Raw genomic sequence first — 24,606 nt, 5'->3', positions numbered from 1 at the left:
AGTTCCAGACCAGCCTGGCCAACATGGTGAAACTCCGTCTCTACTAGAAATACAAAAATTAGCCGGGCATGGTGGCAGGCGCCTGTAATCCCAGCTAGTCGGGAGGCTGAGGCAGGAGAATCACTTAAACCCGGGAGGGGGAGGTTGCAGTGAGCCAATATCGCATCACTGCTCTCCAGCCTGGGCGACAGAGTGAGACTCTGTCTCAAGAAAAAAAAAAATTATTAGGAAAAATGTCTGTGTTAACTCTGAGAGAACAAATAATGACTTTTTAAAGACTGTTAATAGAATAATGAAGACTTACTGTGTTTTTAACGTGAAAATTTTAGGTGACCAAGGGTCCTGCTATAACATACTGGGGGTCATAGGATAGTAGAATGGTCAACATCTCAATTTAGACATGTTACTTCCTGCTCTAAATACACTTGTAGACGCTACTTGTGGTGTAACTCCTTATGTATTTAATAATTATCTGACTCTGGTTTTCTTGGTTGATTTTTTTAAATGGGTGAAGAATCTAGTTATGAATCCTTTGCCCTTTATGGAATGTGATATCTTGGTTTTTATTCCATCTGTTACTTCCCTTTTACTTAATTTTATCTTATTGTTTTGCATTGTGTTTCTAAAATAATGGCTTTGGCTTGTTTTTTCCTGAATGTTTCTGCAGTTTGATTTGAGTATCTGGGTTTGGGCACCACTCCTGAACTTGGACTCCATCTGTACTTGTGACTTTTGGAAGGCAGAGTCAGTGTTTTCTGTGGAAGATGACTTTTTTTTAATATTATATATGTGTATCTCCCCCTCCCCTTTTTGGTTTCTCTTAAAAGACTGGAAAGAAAGCAGTTAAAGCAGTTCTGTGGGTCTCAGCAGATGGACTCAGAGTTGTGGATGAAAAAACTAAGGTAAGATTCTTTATTTTGATTTTGATTTATTTTATTTTTTTTGGAGATGGAGTTTCACTCTTGTCACCCAGGCTGGAGTGCAATGGCACGATCTCGGCCCACCGCAACCTCCACCTCCCAGGTTCAAGCGATTCTCCTGCCTCAGCCTCCCTAGTAGCTGGGATTACAGGCATGTGCCACCATGCCCAGCTAATTTTGTATTTTTAGTAGAAATGGGGTTTCTCCATGTTGGTCAGGCTGGTCTCGAACTCCCGACCTCAGGTGATCCGCCCGCCTCAGCCTCCTAAAGTGCTGGGATTACAGGTGTGAGCCACTGCGCCCGGCCTCGCCTGGCTAATTTTTGTATTATTAGTAGAGACGGGGTTTCACCATGTTGGCCAGGCTGATCTCGAACTCCTGACCTCAGGTGATCCACCGGCAGCCTCCTAAAGTGCTGGGATTACAGGAGTGAGCCACCACACCTGGCCTAAGGTAAGATTCTTATAAGCTTAAATGGGACTGCTCATATGTTTTTTAAAATCTCTAATGATCAAATATAATACCCTTAAGCTGTTGAAGGGTATTATATTGTTGAAGCTTTATCCTTCCACTTAGTCCAAAGTACAATCTCCTGAGAGACTATTTAACGTTCAGGAAACCACTTTAGTTACTCATTTACTTTATGAGAAATAGTATTCTCTCAACATTTTGTTCTACATGACATATCATGTCTAAGGTACTAAGCATTAGCATTTAGCGTTAAGATCTGAGTTCTTTTTTTTTTTTTTTTTTGAGATGGAGTTTCACTCTTGTTGCCCAGGCTGGAGTGCAGTGGCACGATCCCAGCTCACTGCAACCTCCACCTCCTGGGTTCAAACGATTCTCCTGCCTTAACCTCCCAAGTAGCTGATTACAAACACAGACCACCATGCCCCGCTAATTTTTGTATTTTTGGTACAGATGAGGTTTCACCATGTTGGTCAGGCTGGTCTTGAACTTCCGACCTCAAGTGATCCACCCGCCTTGGCCTCCCAAAGTGCTGGGATTACAGGCATGAGCCACCACTCGTGGCCTATTTTTGTTCTTATATATTTTTTAATAAGTTTCCACTCTCACAAATTTGATATAATAGATGATAGACTGTCCTTTTACCATATTTTAAAATTAAAAAAAGATGGACTCCACATCTGAATTTCTTCTTGCTCTGAAGAAAACACTATTTTAAGAAAATGATATTTGAACTAATTAACCTGGCTTTTGACTCAAAACTCAATTTAAGTGACATCTTAAGGACTAGTGAATGGCTCTTTGGTTAACATTTACTTAGAATCCAAATAATATCTCAAATCATAGGTACCATTTTGCATTTGAGAGACAGTGATCCTAAATGCCTAAATAAGAATAGACACACAGCTCTACCCCTAGAAAGCATATGGTGTTATATAAGTACATTTAATTATTAATTAAAATTTCCTAGAATACCTAAAGTCAGGAAGAAATTTAACAAGAAGATAATTAAAAAAAAAATTCAAATGCCACTGAAAGGGGAGAAAGTCTGGCAGGTAAAAAGCAGTTTTGATAGGCAACTTGCCTGGTAAATTTCAAGTGGTTTAATATAGCTGCATTTTAGTTATTTGACCTTATTACATTGCATACTTTTTTTTAAGTTCAAGAGAAGCAATAGTCTTCACTTTTAGTACATTACTGTTGGAAACAGTGATCATTTTAATTATTTTTTGGAACTTGTGTAGTTTTCATTAGTGTTTGGATGAAATTTGTTATACTTGAAAGCTATGTATTTAATTGTTTTATACAATAGTTGGAAAGTGATTTTGCCTCCTTGTGGCTACTTACACCACTGGCATTCATTAGTTTAGTTTTCCACACTGAATAGTAGTAATTAGTAGTCATTGGTGGCTTGTCACCATTGGGACCATCTTCCCACCTTGTATTTCACTATAAGCGGGAACTAATACCATGTTGGGATCAGTATTGGTGATAACACCATGCCATGATCTGCACAAATTTTTGTGAAACAGAAGCTGAAATCTGAAGCCCTTAACCTTTGAGCAAGAAGCTCTGTCAGATTGCCTTGCTATCCCACCTCTCAACTCATGTCTATCTTGATTCTGATAGTGTTCCTACCTTTTTTTTTTTTTTTTTTTTTGAGACAGTGCCTTATACTGTCACCCAGGCTGGAGTACAGTGGCACAGACATAGCTCACTGCAGCCTCAGCCTCCTAGGCTGAGATAATTTTTTTTTTTTTAGAGATGGGGTCTCACTGTGTTGCCCAAGCTGGTTTCGAACCCCTGGGCTCAAGCAGTCCTCCCACCTCGGCATCCCAAAGTGCTGGGATTACAGGTGTGAGCCACTGCACTTGGCCTAGTGTTCCTACTTGAGTATAGTAACTCTTAGTTTCTTAGAAAAAGAGATAAATGAATGGCCAGGCGCAGTGGCTCACACCTGTAATCCCAGCACTTTGGGAGGCCGAGGCGGGCAGATCACGAGGTCAGGAGATCGAGACCATCCTGGCTAACACCGTGAAACCCCATCTCTACTAAAAATACAAAAAATTAGCTGGGTGTGGTGGCGGGAGCCTGTAGTCCCAGCTACTTGGGAGGCTGAGGCCGGAGAATGGCGTGAACCCGGGAGGCTGAGCTTGCAGTGAGCCGAGATCGTGCCACTGCACTCCAGCCTGGGCGACAGAGCAAGACTCTGTATCAAAAAAAAAGAAGAGATAAATGAATTGCAAATGGAAATGTAATTGAACTAGTAGATGGAAATGTGAATGGAAATGAAATTTATGTTACAAAGAAAAAAATTAGAAAAACAAGTTTTAAAATGACTCTTCAGTGTGTTTCACTTGCAGCAATAGCTAAATAGAGCTTCTGTTGAACTGACCCTCTAGCAAACAACTGTAAATTCTAAACAAAATAACCCAATTATTCAAAGGCACTAGAAAATAACCCAAAGCAGATAGATTCTAGAGAAAAGCTGACACTTAGAAGAAGGAAATTGTATTGAGTGATTTCCCATTTCACAGCTTCTAGCCTAAGGATAGGCCCTAGTCTGTACCATATAGGGTAGCTCTAACTTCAGTGAGAAACACTTAGTCTTTTGGTCTTAAAAACTAAAACACAGAATTTTTTTTTAAATGGAGTCTGGCTTTGTCGCCTAGGCTGGAGTGCAATGGTGCGATCTCGGCTCACTGCAACCTCCGCCTCCTGGGTTCAAGCAATTCTCCTGCCTCAGCCTCCTGAGTAGCTGGGATTACAGGCATCCGCCACCACACCCAGCGAATTTTTGTATTTTTAGTAGAGACAGAGTTTCACCATGTTGGCCAGGCTGGTCTTGAACTCGTGACCTCAAGTGATCCACCCACCTCAGCCTCCTAAAGTGCAGAAGACAGAATTTGAGGCAACAGTAGCCACTAGAAGGTAAAAAGAGAGGCTGGGCATGGTGGCTCACACCTGTAATCCCAGCACTTTGGGAGGCCAACGCGGGTGGATCACTTGAGTCTAGTAGTTTGAGACCATCCTGGCCAACATGCTGAAACCCTGTCTCTCCTAAAAATACAAAAAAATTCGCCAGGCATGGTGGTGCGTGCCTATGGTTCCAGCTACTTGGGAGGCTGAGGCATGAGAGTCACTTGAACCTGGGAGGCGGAGGTTGCAGTAAGCTGAGATTGCATCATTGCACTCCAGCAGCCTAGGTGACAGAGCAAGACTGTCTCAAAAAAAGAAAGTAAAAAGAGAATCCTGGAAATGAGTAAGCCAAAAAGGAGTAGTCCCAAATTCTGTTCATAAATTCTGCCCAAATCTCTGACCCTTTAGCCATGTAGATTCAAGGCAGACTCCAAATAGCCCAACTAAAGATATAAAAACTGATATTTGATTACCTACGTATGGTGACATGCACCTGTAGTCCTAGCTCCTCGGGAGGCTGAGGCGGGAGGATCGCTTGAGCCCAGGAGTTGAGGTTACAGTGAGCAGTGATTGCGCCACTGCACTCCAGCCTGGATGACGGAGCAAGACAGTCTCAAAAAAAGAACAAAAACACCCTGATGTCTGAGGTGCTGTTCAAAAGATAAGAGTTTTCCATTTGAGTATAATCAAATTAGCTACCTGATAAAACCAAAAACATAACATTTCCAAGGAATGTAACGGAATCCATTCTTTCCACATACAACATTCACAATAACTACAATGCAGTTACTCAGCATACAACAAAACAGACAAGTCTGACTTATTCTCATCAAAATAACAATCAATAAAGACCCAACTTCAAGATGACTCAGATGTTGGAATTAGCAGACAGATTTTAAATACCCTCCTTCACTATTTGACCAAGAAATAAATGTCTCTTGTATTTGAGTCATTGTATTGTTTTGTGTTTATAGCATCACCACAACTAGTACAGAAAATGGTACATTGAAGTAGAGTGCTACCTTAACAGAAATGAAAACAGTGTATAGCAGGCATTATAACTATACTCAGTGACAGAAAGGAAATACGTTCATGTTGAATGAAGAGATAGAAATCTTGGCAGAGAATAGAAACTATGAAAAAGAAACAAATGGCTGGGCGTGGTGGCTCGTGCCTGTAATCCCAGCACTTTGGGAGGCCGAGGCAGGTGGATCATGAGGTCAGGAGATTGAGACCGTCCTGGCTAACACAGTGAAACCTGTCTCTACTAAAAATACAAAAAATTAGCCGGGCGTGGTGGCACACGCCTGTAGTCCCAGCTGCTTGGGAGGCTGAGGCAGGAGAATTGCTTGAACCCGGGAGGCAGAGGTTGCAGTGAGCCAAGATGGCGCCACTGCACTCCAGCCTGGGTGACAGAGTGAGACTGTCCAAAAAAAAAAAAAGAAAAGAAAAGAAAAAGAAACGAGTGGAAATTCCACACCTGAAAAATACAGTATCTGAAGTAACTTCACTAGATCAGGTATATATAATGTAAAAAAGCAAGGTGCAGAACTGTGTGTATGTGTGTGTAGTGTTCATTGTGTAACGAAGTTAGCATAAACATGACTATTATATGTATTTGCTTATATTTGGAAATAAACCCAAAGGATTTTTTTTTTTACCCAAAGCATTAAAGATACTGATTTACATATATTGTTGAATGTGGAATCTACCATGAAAGAGATGTAAAACTAGAATCAACAAGCATATGCTTTAGAACATGTAGTTGAGAGAGGTATCTGGGCAAAGTGCCCCTTGGGATGTCTGCTGAGTCCAATTCTCAGTATTTAAACTGCTGGACACAGATCTAGCTATTCCATAGCCTAGTTGTATCAGATGTATGGATTGTGCATCATGAAATGAACATCCTATGTTCTGAGAAGCTCAGATAACCTCATAAGTCTTCTCTTTCTTTGTGTGTCGTATTTTCTAGGACCTTATAGTTGACCAGACGATAGAGAAAGTTTCTTTCTGTGCCCCAGACAGGAACTTTGATAGAGCCTTTTCTTACATATGTCGTGATGGCACCACTCGTCGCTGGATCTGTCACTGCTTCATGGCTGTCAAGGACACAGTGAGTCCAACAAATATGTATTTCATGATGAGTATTCTCAGTTAGCTGGGCTCCTTCTGGGTTTGCTCAGCCAAGCGGTTTCTACTACATTTTAAACAAGTACTTGGAAGTGCCTAAACTAGCCTACTTACAGCTCCTTTTATTCAAATAGTTCACACTCTTGGTGTAACCCCAGGAGTTGCAACTCACTGAACAAAATGATTGGCTGAAACCAAAGATCATTAAAGGAAGGTAAAAATGGTCTGGTGATAGTGGTTGCTAAACTTTATTTGAAACTTTTAATTATTGGAAGTATTTTCAGGGTTCTTAAATGTATTAGTTTGCTAACATATATGAGTATGGTATTAAAAATGTATTTGCAAAGAGACTACCACAAATGAAAGAAGTTGGCTGGGCCTGATGGCTCACCCCTATAATCCCAGCACTTTGGCCAGGGCGGGAGGATCACTTGAGACCACAAGTTGGAAACCAACCTGGGTTACATGGCAAGACCTCATCTTTACAAAGTTAAAGAAAAAATTAGCGAGGCATGGTGGCACATGCATGTAGTCCTAGCTACATTCTACATGCCTTGGGAGGCTGAGGCGAGCAGAACACTTGAGCGTAGGTGTTGGAGGCTACAGTGAGTCATTGTGCCATTACACTCCAGCCTGGGTGACAGAGTGAGACCTTGTCTCCAAAAACAAAACAAAACAAAAAAACAAAACTGAGTTGGAGTATACTTTCAACTATTATAAAAACAGAAATACCGGCCAGGCACGGTGGTTCACACCTGTAATCCCAGCACTTTAGGAGGCCGAGGCAGGCGGATCACGAGGTCAGGAGTTCAAGACCAGCCTGGCCAATATGGTGAAACCCCGTCTCTACTAAAAGTACAAAAAAATTAGCTGGTCATGGTGGTGCATGCCTGTAGTCCCAGCTACTCGGGAGGCTGAGGCAGAAGAATCGCTTGAACCCGGGAGGTGGAGGTTGCAGTGAGCTGAGATTTGACACTGACTCCATCCTGGGTGACAGAGCAAGACTCCGTCCAAAAAAAAAGAAAAAAGAAATACTGGCCGGGCATGGTGGCTCACACCTGTAATCCCAGCACTTTGGGAGGCCGAGGTGGGCAGATCACCTGAGGTCAAGAGTTCAAGACCAGTCTGGCCAACATGGTGAAACCCTGTCTCTACTAAAAATGCAAAAGTTAGCCAAGTGTGGTGGCGCATGCCTGTGATCCCAGCTACTTGGGAGACTGACTCAGGAGAATCGCTTGAACTCGGAGGCAGAGGTTGCAGTGAGCCAAGATTGCACCACTGCACTCCAGCCTGGACGACAATAAGACTCCATCTCAAAAATAAAACAAAAATAGGCCAGGCACGGTGGCTCATGCCTGTAATCCTAGCACTTTGGGAGGTTGAGGTGGGCAGATCACTTGAGGTCAGGAGTTCGAGACCAGCCTGGCCAACATGATGAAACCCTGTCTCTACTAAAAATACAAAAATTAGCCGGCTGTGGTGGCAGGTGCTTGTAATCTCAGTTATTCAGGAGGCTGAATCGCTCCTGAATCGCTTGAACCCAGGAGGCAGAGGTTGCAGTGAGTCAAGATTGCACCACTGCACTGCAGCCTGGGTGACAAAGCAAGACTCCCTCTCAAAAAAAAAAACAAAAAACAAAAACTAAACAGAAATACTAAGTTACGGTAGAATGAACAACGCTAGAAATTGTTGCATGATAGAAGTTTTGTTTTAAAATAGAGAATAATTTCATTCTTTATGTAAATTACCCAGAATTTTAACATGAAAGACAAGTCTCTTTTAAATGACAATGATTTTACTATAAGTTGAGCATTTCAAATCTGAAAATCTGAAATGCTCCAAAATTCTAAACTTTTTGAGCACCGACATGACACTCAACAGAAATACTCATTGGAGCATTTTGGATTTTGGCTTTTCGGATTTGGGATGTCAACTTGTTAAGTATAATGCAAATATTCCAAAATCTGAAAAAAATCTAAAATCAGAAACACTTCTGGTCCCAAGCATTTCAGAAAAGAGATACTCAAACTGTATGTACAGCAAGTGTGGAGACAGAATAGGCAGTATAGCCATTTGTGAAGGTTATAGGTCAGTAAAGCTCTTGCCAAAGTTTAATCTGGAAGATAAGTAGTGGCCATGCTCTAAAAATTGACCAAAATTGTTTAAAGATCTTTGAGACATTGGTGTAAACAAATGCTAAGAGCTCAGGCTCTTAGTCAGATATGGGTTTCAGTTCTGATTCTGGTTCTTACTAGCTGTGGGATTTGGGGCAAGTTACTTAACATTCTCTGTCTTGGTATACACTTCTATAAATGGAGAAAGTGGTTGTGAATACTAAATTGGATAATGATTATAAGCACACTTAGCATAGGGTCTGGCCCACATTACTCCAAAAATTTTAGCGAATATTGTGTAAGCTGTTCTTCATTGGTTTGACACAGGTGCTTTGAAATGAGTTGAAGTAACAAAAGTATGCTTTTGTCCTCTGTTTCTCAGACCCTAAGTAAACCACAAACTTGGTATATTTTGCTATCACTACACTTTAAAAATCTGGAGTTCAAGAGTTTCCAGATACTAATTTAAAAACCATTTTGTTGTCAAATCGTGGCCCGGCAGGCTGTTTGAATCTCCTAGGCCAATAGTTCTACTGTATCAAAATCACCTGGAGGACTTGTTTTAAAACATCGATTGCTGGGCCCCATCTCCAGCATTTTTCATTCAGTGAGTTTGGGGTTGGTACTTAAGAATTTGCACTTAAAAGTTCCCAGATGATGCCGTTGGTTGGGGATGAGGTCACTCTTCAACAACTTCTGCCCTAGGCCTAGGAGAAAGAATAAGCAAGCTTCCTTGACCTGTAGCTCTGTCCTTATAATAGAGCTGCGTTCAAATGCAAACACATTCTAAGAATCTTTCAGTACTCCTGTTTCATGCTTTAACATCTGGCCTAATATCGTCCTACTGGGAAGTTAGATGGAAACTCATGTGGACACATACCACCACCACACTCGACTAATTTTTTCTTTTTTCTTTTTTTTTAATTATTATTTTTTTTGAGATGGAGTTTTGCTCTTGTTGCCCAGGCTGGAGTGCAATGGCACGATCGTGGCTCACTGCAACCTCCACCTCCTGGGTTCAAGTGATTCTCCTGCCTCAGCCTCCCGAGTAGCTGGGATTACAGGCATGCACCATCATGCCTGGCTGATTTTGTATTTTTAGTAATTTTTAGTAATTCTATCAGTCTTTAAATAAGTAGTCAAAAGTTTTTTTAAAAAGTTTAAAAATTTTTAAAAAGTAAAAAGTAGTCAAAGGTAGTAAAATCTTAGGGACATAAAGCATTTTAAACCTTACCTGTCCTTATGATAACTAATACTGTCATGCAAAATCCAGTGAAACGACTTGTTCAGAGCCGTGTGTAGGAGCAGCTGCCTACGTGGTGTGATTTTGAGAACACCACAAAAGACTTCCTGTTCCCAAATATCTCTTCTCACTGTGAATGATGCCAACAATTATTGTACCATCTCTAGCTTTTTTATTCCACAATTAGCAAAATGGTCTAAAATACAGATAACCCTGCTAAAAATCATCCATTGAATTTATTAAATTGACTCTGGGTAATCCAGTGTATCTCTATAAAGCAGTGTTTTGTTTATATACGTCCTCCACTCCTCCCATACACAAATCAGTTTTATCTGCTTAATTCTTTTATAAGTAGACAGTGTGGATGAAAACATGCTTTCACTTTTGCCTGTGTTTGGTTGGGAGGTAGAGTTGGGAATTAGAGCTAGAGGAAGATAGGAAGGGTATGGGGGAAAACCTAAAAGCACTGAGGGCCATAAATGAGGAGGGTTGCTTAGAGGGGGGATTCAGAAAGGGGAGACAGCAAAGCTTTTGTCTCATTGTTAGTTTTGTTTATTTGTTTTTTGAGACAGGGTCTCATTATGTCACCCAGGCTGGAGTGCAGTGGCACAATTACAGCTTACTGTAGGCTTAAGTGATCCTCCCACCTCCCAAGTAGGACCACAGACACATACCACCACCACACTCGACTAATTTTTTCTTTTTTTTTAATTATTTTTTTTTTGAGACGGAGTTTTGCTCTTGTTGCCCAGGCTGGAGTGCAATGGCACGATCGTGGCTCACTGCAACCTCCACCTCCTGGGTTCAAGTGATTCTCCTGCCTCAGCCTCCCGAGTAGCTGGGATTACAGGCATGCGCCATCATGCCTGGCTAATTTTGTATTTTTAGTAGAGACAGGGTTTCTCCATGTTGGTCAGGCTGGTCTCGAACTCCTGACCTCAGGTGATCTGCCCACCTCAGCCTCCCAAAGTGCTGGGATTATAGGCATGAGCCACTGCGCCCGGCCTTTATTTTTATTTTTTTTTATTTTTCGAGACGGAGTTTTGCTCTTGTTGCCCAGGCTGGAGTGCAATGGCGCCATCTCAGCTCACAGCAACCTCTACTTCCCGACTTCAAGCAATTCTCCTGTCTCAGCCTCTCAAGTAGCTGGGATTACAGGCACCCGCCACCACATCCGGCTAATTTTTGTATTTTTAGTAGAGACGGGGTTTCGCCATGTTGGGCAGGCTGGTCTCGAGCTCCTGACCTCATGATCCACCCATCTCAGCCTCCCAAAGTGCTGGGATTACAGGTGTGAGCCATCGCACCTGGCCTAATTTTTTTGATTATTTTGGTAGAGACAGAGTCTCACTGTGTTATCCAGGCTGGTCTCAAACTCCTGGGCTCAAGCGATCTGCCCATCTCAGCCTCCCAAAGTGCTGGGATTACAGATGTGAGCCACCATGCCCAGCCTCATTCCTTTTTAATCACTGGAATTATATTTGTTTATCAGAAGTTTTAAGTTTGCACCTTTTTTTCCTAGACATATTAACAGTGCATTAAGCTCCTGAAATTTGCCTTGCCTTTCCAGTAGTTTCTTAGCAGTGGCTGGTAAATATTCCCACTGCTTCCCCAAAGGGCAACTAGAAGCTTGCATGTCAAGGCTTGAAACCTTGCATAGAGTCTTCTAAGCTGTTGGCCAGGGCTGACATGACAGAGCCTAAGTGATAAAGAGTTCTCCATGGCTGCTTGCAAAAGCACAGGTTGCTGGTTATCACTTTACCCCAAGGCTTGTAACAGTGAATTGAACCATCATAAGCACTACCTTAGAAAATTTATTCATTTAAATTAATATGGCATACTAATCTATTAAAACAATTTTAAGCTGGAATTTGCAACATCTTGCTTTCATAAAAACAGACATTTGGGCCGAGTGTCGTGGCTCATGCCTGTAATCCCAGCACTTTGGGAGGCTGAATTGGGTAGACCACTTGAGGCCAGGAGTTGGAGACCAGCCTGCCCAACATAGCAAAACCCCATCTCTACTAAAAATACAAAAATTAGCCAGGTGTGGTGGTGCGTGATTGTAGTCCCAGCTACTCAGGAGGCTGAGGCACGAGAAGTATTTGAGCCCGGAGGCAGAGGTTGCAGTGAGCAGAGACTGCGCCACTGCACTCCAGCCTGGGTAACAGTAAGACTCTGTCTCAAAAACAAAACAAAAAAAAAGGACTTATTTGTATGTAATTGTTAGTAATGTAATTCTGAAAAGCTTTTAAAATCTGCTCTTACAGGGTGAAAGGTTGAGCCATGCAGTAGGCTGTGCTTTTGCAGCCTGTTTAGAGCGCAAGCAGAAGCGGGAGAAGGAATGTGGAGTGACTGCTACTTTTGATGCTAGTCGGACCACTTTTACAAGAGAAGGATCATTCCGTGTCACAACAGCCACTGAACAGGCAGAAAGAGAGGAGATCATGAAACAAATGCAAGATGCCAAGAAAGGTACAATCTGTTCTACAGTGTGTATTTATGGAATGCAGTTTTTCCCAACAAGGTATTATTTTGAAGCTACCAGGGGTAAATTTTCTCATAGTCAAAGAGAACCCTTAGCAATATAAAACCTTATAACAGAGTTGAAAATCTTAAAAACCGCTTCCTTTAGAGTGGCTAGTTTAATGGCTTCAAAAATATTTACTCCATTATAGTAAGCTATCTGAGGAATCAGAGTGCAGTTGAAGAAGCTGCAGAGACATCTCTTACCCACTTCCTCCCATCCTGAAATACCTTTTTAATTCTGATGCATCTGATCTCTATGAGAAGCAAATGAATCAAGTACCTGCATCTTAAAGGAAGCAGCAGAGGTCCCAGGGCTTAAGGCTGCAAAGCATCCACGGACTATGATGCTAGCAGAGAGATTTAACAGTAATACTGTTTATATGATATTATTGCTGTTTTTTAGTGCTTTCTAGTCACAAAAGTCTATAGATTTTGAGAGGTAAGCCTATAACTCTTTTTTCTATAGCCCTGTTAATTTAATTTAGTGTGTGATTTTATAGAGTGTGAGTTTTATTTAGGTACACATGGCATCACAGCAGAAATGCCTGTACAAACATTCAAGTTAGTCGGCAGTCTATAAATGTGAGTTGGGTATATTTTAGAACTAAATGATAGGGCTTGAAAATACTTTTGAATTCTTGTATATAAGTAGGGTTAAAACCAACAAGACAAGCACAAACAATTCAAGTTAACTAGTAGACATTAATATAATTTTGAGGCCAGGTATAGTGGCTCACAGCTGTAATCTCAATACTTTAGGAGGCTGAGGAGGAAACATCACTTGAGGCCAGGAGTTTGTGACCAGACTGTGCAACATAGACTCTATCCCTGAAAAAAAAAAAAAAAAAAAAATTTTGCCATATTTGATGGTGCACATCCGTAATCCTAGCTGCTTGGGAGGCTGAGACCAGAGGATTGCTGGAGCCCAGGAGTACAAGGTTACAGTGAGCTGTGATCATGCCACTGCACTCCTCCAGCCTGGGTAACAGCAAAACCCTGTCTCTTAAAAACAAACATATATATATATATGATAATTTTTTTTACTATAACCTTTAGTTCTAAACTAGTCATTTTTTTTGTTGTTGTTTTGGTTTGATTTCGGTTTTTTTTTTTTGAGACAGAGTGTAGTTCTGTTGCCCAGGCTGGAATGTAGTGGCGCAGTCTCCGCTGACTGCTGCCTTCACCTCCTGGGCTCAAGCGATTCTCCTGCCTCAGCCTCCTGAGTAGCTGGGATTACAGGTGAATGCAACCACACCCAGCTAATGTTTGTATTTTTAGTAGAGATGGACTTTCACCATGTTGGCCAGGCTGGTCTCGAACTCCTGACCTCAGGTGATCTGCCTGCCTTGGCCTCCCAAAGTGCTGGGATTACAGGTGTGAGCCACCGCACCTGACCTTAAACCAGCCCTTTTGGTTAGCATCATTGACTAATACTGACCCAAACAGCTCTAATTCTTAAGCCCCCTCCAAAAAAAAAGCATACATATTTTTATTTGAAATGAAATTATTGATAGTGATTTTTTTTCATTTCTTGTAAATATTTGCACCAGGAAGCCAAAGGGGGGAAAATCATGCTATCTGTACTAGAAAATTTAACCTGTATTACTGTTATCTAATATGCTTTAGTGATCTTCAGACTATTCACTAATTAAGCATGTTCTTTAATACCACCAAATAATATTCATTGTTATGCGCAACAACTGCAAAGAGATTGAGTCCCAAGATCTACAAAGGATTGTGAGAGTTGGTGGTTGAGATTTGTCACAATCAGAATGGGACTCAACTGGTACCCACAGTCTTACATTTACTCAAATTTAATCCAGTTCAAAATTTTACTACTGCATGCTTTTATTCAAATGAACCACAAATGCATGATTTAAAGACTGCTTTAGGTCGGGCGTGGTGGCTCATGCCTGTAATCCCAGCACCTTGAGAGGCGGAGGCAGGTGGATCACCCAAGGTCAGGAGTTCATGACCAGCCTGGCCAACAATGGTAAAACGTCGTGTGTATTAAAAATACCAAATGAGTTGGGCGTGGTGGTGTGCACCTGTAATCCCAGCTACTTGGGAGTCTGAGGCAGGAGAATCACTTGAACCTGGGAGGTGGAGGTTGCAGTGAGCCGAGATCGTGCCATTGCACTCCAGCCTGGACAAAAAGAGCGAAACTCCATCTCAAACAATAAATAAATAAATAAATAAAGACTGTTATATATGACATTCTTTGACACCTAATCAAAGATATATGGTTAAGCTTATGCTTATTTAGACCTTTCTAATGCTACAGTTCCCAAAGTTCTCCTCCCCTAACACACAAGCATTGAAAATCATGAATCATTCTTTAAAAGACCACATATTAGGAATTCATAGGAATTGAGTTTTTAAGATCTTTTTCACAGTCTTAATTTATAAATCACTGAATGAGAATAAAAGATCTAACATTTCTGTCTTAGTAGATATGCTTTGTGACATACAGTACGTGACTAAGCCTTTTATCTGTCTGAAAAATGGATCCGAACCCTGCTTCTAACTTATGTTTTAAGAGACATTGGGAAGGAAATGGGTAAAAGGACCTAGAGGGCTTTCAAATTTGTCAGCTCTGTAAACGCAAATTATTTGAAGACATTGCTAAGGTCTTCATTCTCTTTATTTTCTTGAGCTGAAACAGATAAGATAGTCGTTGGTTCATCAGTTGCCCCTGGCAACACTGCCCCATCCCCATCCTCTCCCACCTCTCCTACTTCTGATGCCACGACCTCTCTGGAGATGAACAATCCTCATGCCATCCCACGCCGGCATGCTCCAATTGAACAGCTTGCTCGCCAAGGCTCTTTCCGAGGTTTTCCTGCTCTTAGCCAGAAGATGTCACCCTTTAAACGCCAACTATCCCTACGCATCAATGAGTTGCCTTCCACTATGCAGAGGAAGACTGATTTCCCCATTAAAAATGCAGGTAATGTAGCATCTACCTGACTCACTGGGTACTCGAGCACTGAAGCATTCTCATCACTTCCCATGAAGACACTAATCCCATTAAACTAGGCATTCCTCTTTCCCTGAGGTTCGTTGATAGTTGTATCTTTCGTCATTTCCCATAGTGGGAAAACTAAGGTCCATGGAGGGGGATGTGAATCCATAATTTCTCTTCAACAAACAGGCAGCAGAGCCATTGTGGAATTTCTAGCCTAAGCCATAAGATTTGTGGTTTGTCCCGATGTAAGTTCATTCACTGCCTTTCAGCCAACCTGCTTCCAAACATCAAGGGTCTCAAGTTTCTATTCTTATTCTGCCATTTGGGACCCAGCAGGGAATTAATTAAAGAGGCCTTAGAAACACATAGCATTACCAGCAGAAGAAATGGATATGTGCTCATTGTCCTTCTGGCTGGTTGGCTCCATAAGGAGGAAACTCTAGACAGGTCTTTCGTGTACATCTAAGATCTGTTGTTCATCACAGACAGTGGACTTGTTCACAAGTATTCATTACCTTTCAGAACCGTCTCACAGGCTTTTGTGCGGCCTCTGTACAGCTATGCCAGCCTCTATAGGTCTATCCTCATCATAAAATCTGTAGCTAAAGTATTAGATCTGGTCAGTGCTTTTGTTGGGCTCTATTTTACTTCCCTCTGAGACATGTCAAGCCATTGCTATAACAAAATATGAGGAAACTGTCTCAATAGGCCATTCCTACTGATGGTATAAAAGTACAGAGAGTTAAGTTCATCTGACAGATGAAACTAGGCCTAAAGAATAGTTGGACTAGATGATTACAGAGGGTCTTTTCAGTTCTCAGCTGAGGTACCTCATTTCAGTTCAGTCTCCTTCTAGGGCAGACAGGGAATAAAAACTATTATTCTCTTTACAGATGAGCAAACAGAGCTTTAGCACACATAATTAGCTTCCTCAGTGATACAGAAGTATCCTAGAGTCAGTATTAAGAATAAAGGCCCTAGCGTCGTACACCTCTGCTCATTTTTTCATGTTATCATAGATCATATGCTTAGTACTGGAGACTTTGGAGAAAAATGAGATTGATGACATTGTCATAGTTTGTTACAGAGAAAAGCACTAAGCATCCACTAGTGCCCAGACTTGAACCCATTTTCCTGACAGAATTACTAAAGGCTCCAGAACCTAATTCAGATCACAGTCTTGAGAACACGTTGGAAGGCATACAGGTTGCAGATGTCTTCTACAAAGATCTGGCTAGCTGAACATCTTGGCACAAAAAGGACAGATTCCCAACAGTGTTATAAGAAGAAGAAATGAAGAAATTTGGGGATTTGTAAGGGAGGAAGATGTGCCTTAGTACATTAATTGTTGACATTTTTATACTTTCCCATCTGAAAAGCCAATGAAATTGTGGCCAGTAAATTTTTTGAAACTGGTTTTGTAGCCCCGCCATACAGTTAATTGAGCCTTTTCTTACATAAACAGGAGATACAGTATAAAATGCCAGCTTGCATCATACTGTCAAATTTCAGGATTATTCCATTTTTCTGTCTGGAGCCATTTTCTGTTTGCCTTGCAGTGCCAGAGGTAGAAGGGGAGGCAGAGAGCATCAGCTCCCTGTGCTCACAGATCACCAGTGCCTTCAGCACACCTGAGGACCCCTTCTCATCTGCTCCGATGACCAAACCAGTGACAGTGGTGGCACCACAATCTCCTACCTTCCAAGGTTGGTGCCCTCTGACCTGCTCAGCTGTTCTCTTTACAACCAGTACTTTTAGTACACTGCTCACTAACTGTAAGTTGGCATCCTGAGCTTCCCAAGGCCTGGTCAGACCCATTAATTTCTCTATTTGATGTCTTAGATTCATTGATTTCTCCATTCGACGATGTCTTTGTGCCCTTCCTGTTTTCTAAGATGTCTGTGTTTGTCATTCTGCATGTGCCCATCTTTCACCCCATTCTATAAGGAATTTCTGTAGTCCCAACCTACTGCCTTATTTCCCACTTGACTGTTAAGGATCAGCATACCCATCCAGTTTCCCAAAAGCAGTAGTCATCAGAATTGGTTCAAAGGTTATGCTTTCTTTAGTGTAGTGGTTCTCAACCGGGGCAAAGTTTGTCTTTCACTGTCTGGAGACATTTTGGGGCTTTACAAGTTGGGGGTTGGGGGTGTTACTGGCATGTGGTTAGATGCCAAGAATGCCACTAAACATCCTTCAGTGTAGACGACAGCACCCACAACAAGGATTATCCAGCCCAAAATGTCAGTGGTGCCAACGTTGAGAAGCCCTGGACTCACCTAGTCTCTGCCCTGTCAAAGAGGCTAATAAAGAAAAAGGCACTCCTTTGAGCTCTTTAGTTCATCTTCTATAACAAGTGTCTTAAAATTTGCCTTTGTGGCATTGAAAAGTTAAAAGTTGTTTTCAGAGATACTGACTAAATAGTGGATACTGACTCGGAGGTCAGCAAAGAATTTATGTAACTTAAGTTACAGACTTGTAGAATTTGAGTTGCTATAATTGCTGTTTCTCCGTTTCTTTTGAAAGAGAGCTCAGCGGAAGTTTTACTCCAGAGATAGTGCCCTGCTTCTACTGGAAGAACTACACACTTTTTCTCCAAGGGTCCTTTTCTTTTTCTTTTTAATAAACCTTCATAGTCATGTGTACCAAATGACTTTTCATGTCATCTAACAAACATTTATAATACCGGTAATAATAGGCACAATTTATTGAGCACTTACACATTGCTTGCCACATTGTGGTAGGTATTCATGCATTATTTCATTTAATCCCCACAACAACCCTGTGAGGTAGGTGTTACAGATGGAAAAAAAAAAAAGAGGCTCAGAGAGGATAAGTAAATTGCCCAAATCTTACAGACAGGATTTAAACTCAGGTCCTCCTGAATATAGTACCCGTTACATTCTGCTGATTCTGCCAGCCTACAAGGCACTAAGTGTGCAAAATTGAATATTTCAGTTTCCTTTCCCTGCCATTAGAGGGCTCCCAGTTTCTAGGTGAAAAAAAAATTTTTTTTGCCACCAAAAAAGCAAAGGCAGTCTTTTAGACAAACTCTAGGTAAACAGTACCAACACCGGCTGGGTGCGGTGGCTCACATCTGTAATCCCAACAGGGAGGCTGAGGCAGGCAGATCACCAGAGGTCAGGAGTTCAAGACCAGCCTAGCCAACATGGTGAAACCTCGTCTCTACTAAAAATACAAAAGTTAGCCGGGCATGGTGGCAGGCACCTGTAATCTCAGCTACTCGGGAGGCTGAGGCAGGAGAATTGCTTGAACCTGGGAGCCGGAGGTTGCAGTGAGCCGAGATCACACCATTGCACTCCAGCCTGGGTGACAAGAGCGAGACCCCATCTCAAAAAAAAAAAAAAAAAAAAAAAAAAAAGTACCAACACCACCATAGGCATGGCTGTCCAGTCCTAAAAAGGATATAATTATATTGTAGGTCAGGGGAAGGTGCTTGTCTACACCAAACTGAATGTTATTGAGAGCTGGGCTAAGGAGAAGAAACTAATATAGGTATCTGGAGTAAAAGGAACAAGGGTTAGCAGATTTTAATAAGGGGAGATGAGGAAAGAATAGTAGGTATTTTGTGATATTGTAAACATCATAGAGGGGGAAAAAATCTTTGTTAAAAAAAAATGTTCTGTGAGTTACCAGGAGAGTTAAAAAAAAAAAAAAACCTTCAAAAAAAGTTGAAATTAATTGTGTAGCAAATTACAAATTTATCAAGCAAATGAAAACATACCAACTTTGATTTCTCATTTGTAATAGGGGGATAATACCAGACTCGTAGGGTTTTTGAGAGAATTAAATGAAATGATGCATGTAAAATATTAGCTTAATGACTAGCACATAATAACGAATCATATATACATTTTAACTTTTGAGGAGGAAACAGAGTAATTTTTTTTTTTTTTTTGAGATGGAGTCTTACTCTGTTGCCCAGGCTGGAGTGCAGTGGTGTGATCTAGGCTCATTGCAACCTCCGCCTCCCGGGTTCAAGTGATTCTCCTGCCTCAGCCTCCCTAGTAGCTAGGCTTACAAGTGCACACTGCCACACCCAGCTAATTTTTGTATTTTTAGTAGAGACGGGGTTTCGCCACGTTGGCCAGGCTGGTCTCGAACTCCTGACCTCAGGTGATCCACCCACCTCGGCCTCCCAAAGTGCTGGGATTACAGGCGTGAGCCACCGCGCCTGGCCTATTTTTAACCAGTATTATTGTTAACATAATTTGACCTTTTGGAAAAGTGAAGAAGAGGGAAATGCTATACCTACTTCATTATGCCAAAGGCTAAGCTATATCTAGAATAGTTAGATATTTTTTGCTGCTTCTAAGACGCAGCAGCTCTGTTCACCTTAATTTGAAATTGTTTTCGTAGGTTTCATTTCCCCACTCCCCATGGACATATTTTCCTAGAACAGTTATTTGACTTTATCTATACAACCATTTAAAAATTACAACCTCTGATTCCTTCTTTGCCTAATGGTATGTACATCCAATGCAAGATATCATGGTTTTCCCAGCTCCAAGGGGTCACTTGTACACCCTGCATGAATTAACTCCATTGATGTTGTCTGCTCCCATTGTAGCTAATGGCACTGACTCAGCCTTCCATGTGCTTGCTAAGCCAGCCCATACTGCTCTAGCACCCGTAGCAATGCCTGTGCGTGAAACCAACCCTTGGGCCCATGCCCCTGATGCTGCTAACAAGGAAATTGCAGCCACATGTTCGGGTAAGGTGGCCACAGATGGTGTTGAGGATTCTGGGATCAGATAAGTGACCCTGGTTCTAAAACTCAGCCAGTTAGCTGAGTGGGAACTAGGGAGGAATCCTTTCAGGAAAACTATGTTCCCTCCTGGAAATAAGTTGCTTACATAAGAAAGGATGGTGAAGGAGAACAAAAGAGATCAGACTGATAGTCATTAGGACTGTGGAACAGGACTGTGGAACAGAGCCCCACCCATAGAGCTTTTATAAAATACAGATTCCGGCTGGGCATGTTGGCACATGCCTGTAATTCCAGCACTTTGGGAGGCTGAGGCGGGTGGATCACGAGGTCAGGAGATGGAGACCATCCTGGCCAACATGGTGAAACCATCTCTACTAAAAATACAAAAATTAGCCAGGCGCGGTGGCATGCGCATATAGTCCCAGCTACTCAGGAGGCCGAAGCAGGAGAATCGCTTGAACCTGGGAGACAGAGGTTGCCGTGAGCCAAGATTGCGCCACTGCACTCCAGCCTGGGCAACAGAGCAATACTCTGTCTCAAAAAAAAAAAAAAAAAAAAAAGATTCCAGGGCCCCACCTCAGAGAATCCCTCACCGGATTTGGTGATGTGCAGACATGCCTGTAGAAAGAGGGGGCCCTGCCTCCTACAATAGGAGGCCTACAAAAAGTGCTACAAAAAGCACTTCATTTTTGCTTTTTTGTACTTTCTAGTTTTGTATAAAAAACATCTATTAATTATAAAACCAAAAAGTTTTTTTTTTTTTTTTTGGAGGCAGAGTATTGTTCTGTCACCCAGGCTGGAATGCAGTGGCATGATCTTGGCTCACTGCAACCTCCATCTCTCAGGTTCAAGCAACTCTCCTGCCTCAGCCTCCCGAGTAGCTGGGACTACAGGTGCATGCCACCATGCCCAATCAATTTTTGTATTTTTAGTAGAAATGGGGTTTCACCATGTTGACCAGGCTGTTTTCGAACTCCTGACCTCGTGATCCACCCGCCTTGGCCTCCAAAACTGCCGGGATTACAGGTGTGAGCCACCACACCCGGCCTCAAAAGGTTTTAACATAGTAATAAAGGCAGTTCACCAAAAAGACAGCATATTTCTGGAAGCCAGGCAGAGGCCAGCAAGATATGGCCAGGTCACTGGTTATTTTCTTTTTGCTCTGTTAGAGCAGAAGATGAATTGCCTTGGGCCCTTTAGAGGATGTGCAAGCTAGGTGTTTTTTTTTTTTTTTTTTTTTTTTCCGAGACGGAGTCTCGCTGTGTCACCAGGCTGGAGTATCTTGGCTCACTGCACCCTCTGCCTCTCAGGTTCAAGCAACTCTCTTGCCTCAGCCTCCCGAGTAGCTGGGACTACAGATGCATACCACCACGCCCAGCTAATTTTTGTATTTTTAGTAGAGACGGGGTTTCACCATGTTGGCCAGGATAGTCTCGATCTCTTGACCTCGGGTGATCTGCCCACCTCGGCCTCCCAAAGTGCTGGGATTACAGGCATAAGCCACTGCACGTGGCCTTTTTTTTTTTTTTTTTTTTTTTAAGACAGAGTTCTCACTGTGTTGCCCAGGCCAGAGTGCGGTGGCACAGTCATAGCTCACTGCAGCCTCCAGCTCTTGGGCTCAAGTAGTCCTCCTGCCTCAGCCTCACAAGTAGCTGGGATTACAGGTGTGAGCTACCACAACCAGCTAGTTTCTGTATTGTGGATGAGCCATAGCAGCAGCGAGGGGTTTCTGACATCAGTCAGCTGCCTTGGTTTAATGCATTTGAGCCATATCTAGACAGTGCTTCAGTGTGGCTGACACAGCAGCATGGTCTTGACAAGTTTTCTTCATCCTACCACAAAATCCCAGTTGGTACTAGAGACTTTCCTCCTACCTATCAAAACCACAAAATGTCCCATTACGGGGGGACATGTTGTACATGTTAGGATCATTCAAATAACCAAAATTATAAGGTGAGGAAAGATGCCCCTAACTGATTCTTTTGTCTCTCATCTTGTTGGTTCCAGGGACCGAGTGGGGTCAATCTTCTGGTGCTGCCTCTCCAGGTCTCTTCCAGGCCGGTCATAGACGTACGCCCTCTGAGGCCGACCGATGGTTAGAAGAGGTGTCTAAGAGCGTCCGGGCTCAGCAGCCCCAGGCCTCAGCTGCTCCTCTGCAGCCAGTTCTCCAGCCTCCTCCACCCACTGCCATCTCCCAGCCAGCACCACCTTTCCAAGGGAATGCATTCCTCACCTCTCAGCCTGTGCCAGTGGGTGTGGTCCCAGCCCTGCAACCAGCCTTTGTCCCTGCCCAGTCCTATCCTGTGGCCAATGGAATGCCCTATCCAGCCCCTAATGTGCCTGTGGTGGGCATCACTCCCTCCCAGATGGTGGCCAACGTATTTGGCACTGCAGGCCACCCTCAGGCTGCCCATCCCCATCAGTCACCCAGCCTGGTCAGGCAGCAGACATTCCCTCACTACGAGGCAAGCAGTGCTACCACCAGTCCCTTCTTTAAGCCTCCTGCTCAGCACCTCAACGGTTCTGCAGCTTTCAATGGTGTAGATGATGGCAGGTTGGCCTCAGCAGACAGGCATACAGAGGTTCCTACAGGCACCTGCCCAGTGGATCCTTTTGAAGCCCAGTGGGCTGCATTAGAAAATAAGTCCAAGCAGCGTACTAATCCCTCCCCTACCAACCCTTTCTCCAGTGACTTACAGAAGACGTTTGAAATTGAACTTTAAGCAATCCTTATGGCTATGTATCTTGTCCATACCAGACAGGGAGCAGGGGGTAGCGGTCAAAGGAGCAAAACAGACTTTGTCTCCTGATTAGTACTCTTTTCACTAATCCCAAAGGTCCCAAGGAACAAGTCCAGGCCCAGAGTACTGTGAGGGGTGATTTTGAAAGACGTGGGAAAAAGCATTCCTAGAGAAAAGCTGCCTTGCAATTAGGCTAAAGAAGTCAAGGAAATGTTGCTTTCTGTACTCCCTCTTCCCTCACCCCATTACAAATCTCTGGCAACAGAGAGGCAAAGTATCTGAACAAGAATCTATATTCAAAGCACATTTACTGAAATGTAAAACACAACAGGAAGCAAAGCAATCTCCCTTTGTTTTTCAGGCCATTCACCTGCCTCCTGGCAGTAGTGGCCTGTATTAGAGATCAAGAAGAATGGTTTGTGCTCAGGCTAGGGAACAGAGAGGCACGCTGTGCTGCCAGAATTCCCAGGAGGGCATATCAGCAACTGCCCAGCAGAGCTATATTTTGGGGGAGAAGTTGAGCTTCCATTTTGAGTAACAGAATAAATATTATATATATCAAAAGCCAAAATCTTTATTTTTATGCATTTAGAATATTTTAAATAGTTCTCAGATATTAAGAAGTTGTATGAGTTGTAAGTAATCTTGCCAAAGGTAAAGGGGCTAGTTGTAAGAAATTGTACATAAGATTGATTTATCATTGATGCCTACTGAAATAAAAAGAGGAAAGGCTGGAAGCTGCAGACAGGATCCCTAGCTTGTTTTCTGTCATTCATTGTAAGTAGCACATTGCAACAACAATCATACTTATGACCAATACAGTCACTAGGTTGTAGTTTTTTTTAAATAAAGGAAAAGCAGTATTGTCCTGGTTTTAAACCTATGATGGAATTCTAATGTCATTATTTTAATGGAATCAATCGAAATATGCTCTATAGAGAATATATCTTTTATATATTGCTGCAATTTCCTTATGTTAATCCTTTAACACTAAGGTAACATGACATAATCATACCATAGAAGGGAACACAGGTTACCATATTGGTTTGTAATATGGGTCTTGGTGGGTTTTGTTTTATCCTTTAAATTTTGTTCCCATGAGTTTTGTGGGGATGGGGATTCTGGTTTTATTAGCTTTGTGTGTGTCCTCTTCCCCCAAACCCCCTTTCGGTGAGAACATCCCCTTGACAGTTGCAGCCTCTTGACCTCGGATAACAATAAGAGAGCTCATCTCATTTTTACTTTTGAACGTTGGCCTTACAATCAAATGTAAGTTATATATATTTGTACTGATGAAAATTTATAATCTGCTTTAACAAAAATAAATGTTCATGGTAGAAGCTTTTGCCCATGAAGGGCTGTTCTTTCCCCTCTCCTTTGTTAGTAAATGAATTTACTTTTTGTTCTTTTGGTCTTACTCTCCATTCTACTGCTGCTGCAAATCCCTAGTTTAGTGACTAGAAAAATACCCTTAAGATTCATATTTTCATTCATACTTTAATCCTGAGTGTATCTCTAAAGTCAGATTCTTGCTGCTCAAAGTGTGGTCTGTAACAGCAGCATGGACTTCACCTAGGAGCTGGTTAGAAATGCAGAATCACAGCGGGGTGGGGCAGTGCTTCTCAACCTGGGCTATGCAATAGAATCACCTGAGGATATTTTTTTAAAATCCTAACGCCTGGCCTATATTCCAGACCAATTAAATCAAAATTTTAGTGGGGCAGGGGGAGCCCCCAGGTTGTGTTTTGTTTTTTTTTAAGCTCGCAATATGGTAAAGTTGAGAACCACTGGCCTAAAATGAGTTTTACCTCTAATCTTAGCCCACTATTCTGTGACTGGTTC

The 24,606-nt window shown here is 42.3% G+C and overlaps 1 protein-coding gene across 44 annotated transcripts in view; it reads left to right on the top strand.

Moving 5' to 3' along the window:
- Positions 1 to 24,104, top strand: part of NUMB (NUMB endocytic adaptor protein) — a 192,234-nt gene extending 168,130 nt beyond the window's left edge. For 12 of the 44 annotated variants that reach the window (XM_014347609.4, XM_055097799.2, XM_003824142.5 and 9 more), the window contains 7 exons: positions 828 to 902; positions 6,280 to 6,420; positions 12,065 to 12,269; positions 14,980 to 15,273; positions 16,851 to 16,997; positions 19,883 to 20,026; positions 22,031 to 24,104. In XM_014347609.4, coding sequence (XP_014203095.1) covers positions 828 to 902; positions 6,280 to 6,420; positions 12,065 to 12,269; positions 14,980 to 15,273; positions 16,851 to 16,997; positions 19,883 to 20,026; positions 22,031 to 22,746 — 1,722 coding nt within the window. In that variant the 3' untranslated portion in view covers positions 22,747 to 24,104. The remainder of the gene's footprint in view (positions 1 to 827; positions 903 to 6,279; positions 6,421 to 12,064; positions 12,270 to 14,979; positions 15,274 to 16,850; positions 16,998 to 19,882; positions 20,027 to 22,030) is intronic. The other 32 variants (XM_055097809.2, XM_008977872.4, XM_014347614.4 and 29 more) reach the window with 4 other exon arrangements.
- The last annotated feature ends 502 nt before the right edge of the window (positions 24,105 to 24,606 follow it).

The sequence above is a fragment of the Pan paniscus genome, chromosome 15 (genome assembly GCF_029289425.2).
Source record: "Pan paniscus chromosome 15, NHGRI_mPanPan1-v2.0_pri, whole genome shotgun sequence".
NCBI classification, from domain to species: domain Eukaryota; kingdom Metazoa; phylum Chordata; class Mammalia; order Primates; family Hominidae; genus Pan; species Pan paniscus.
This window is presented reverse-complemented; position numbering and strand designations above follow the sequence as displayed.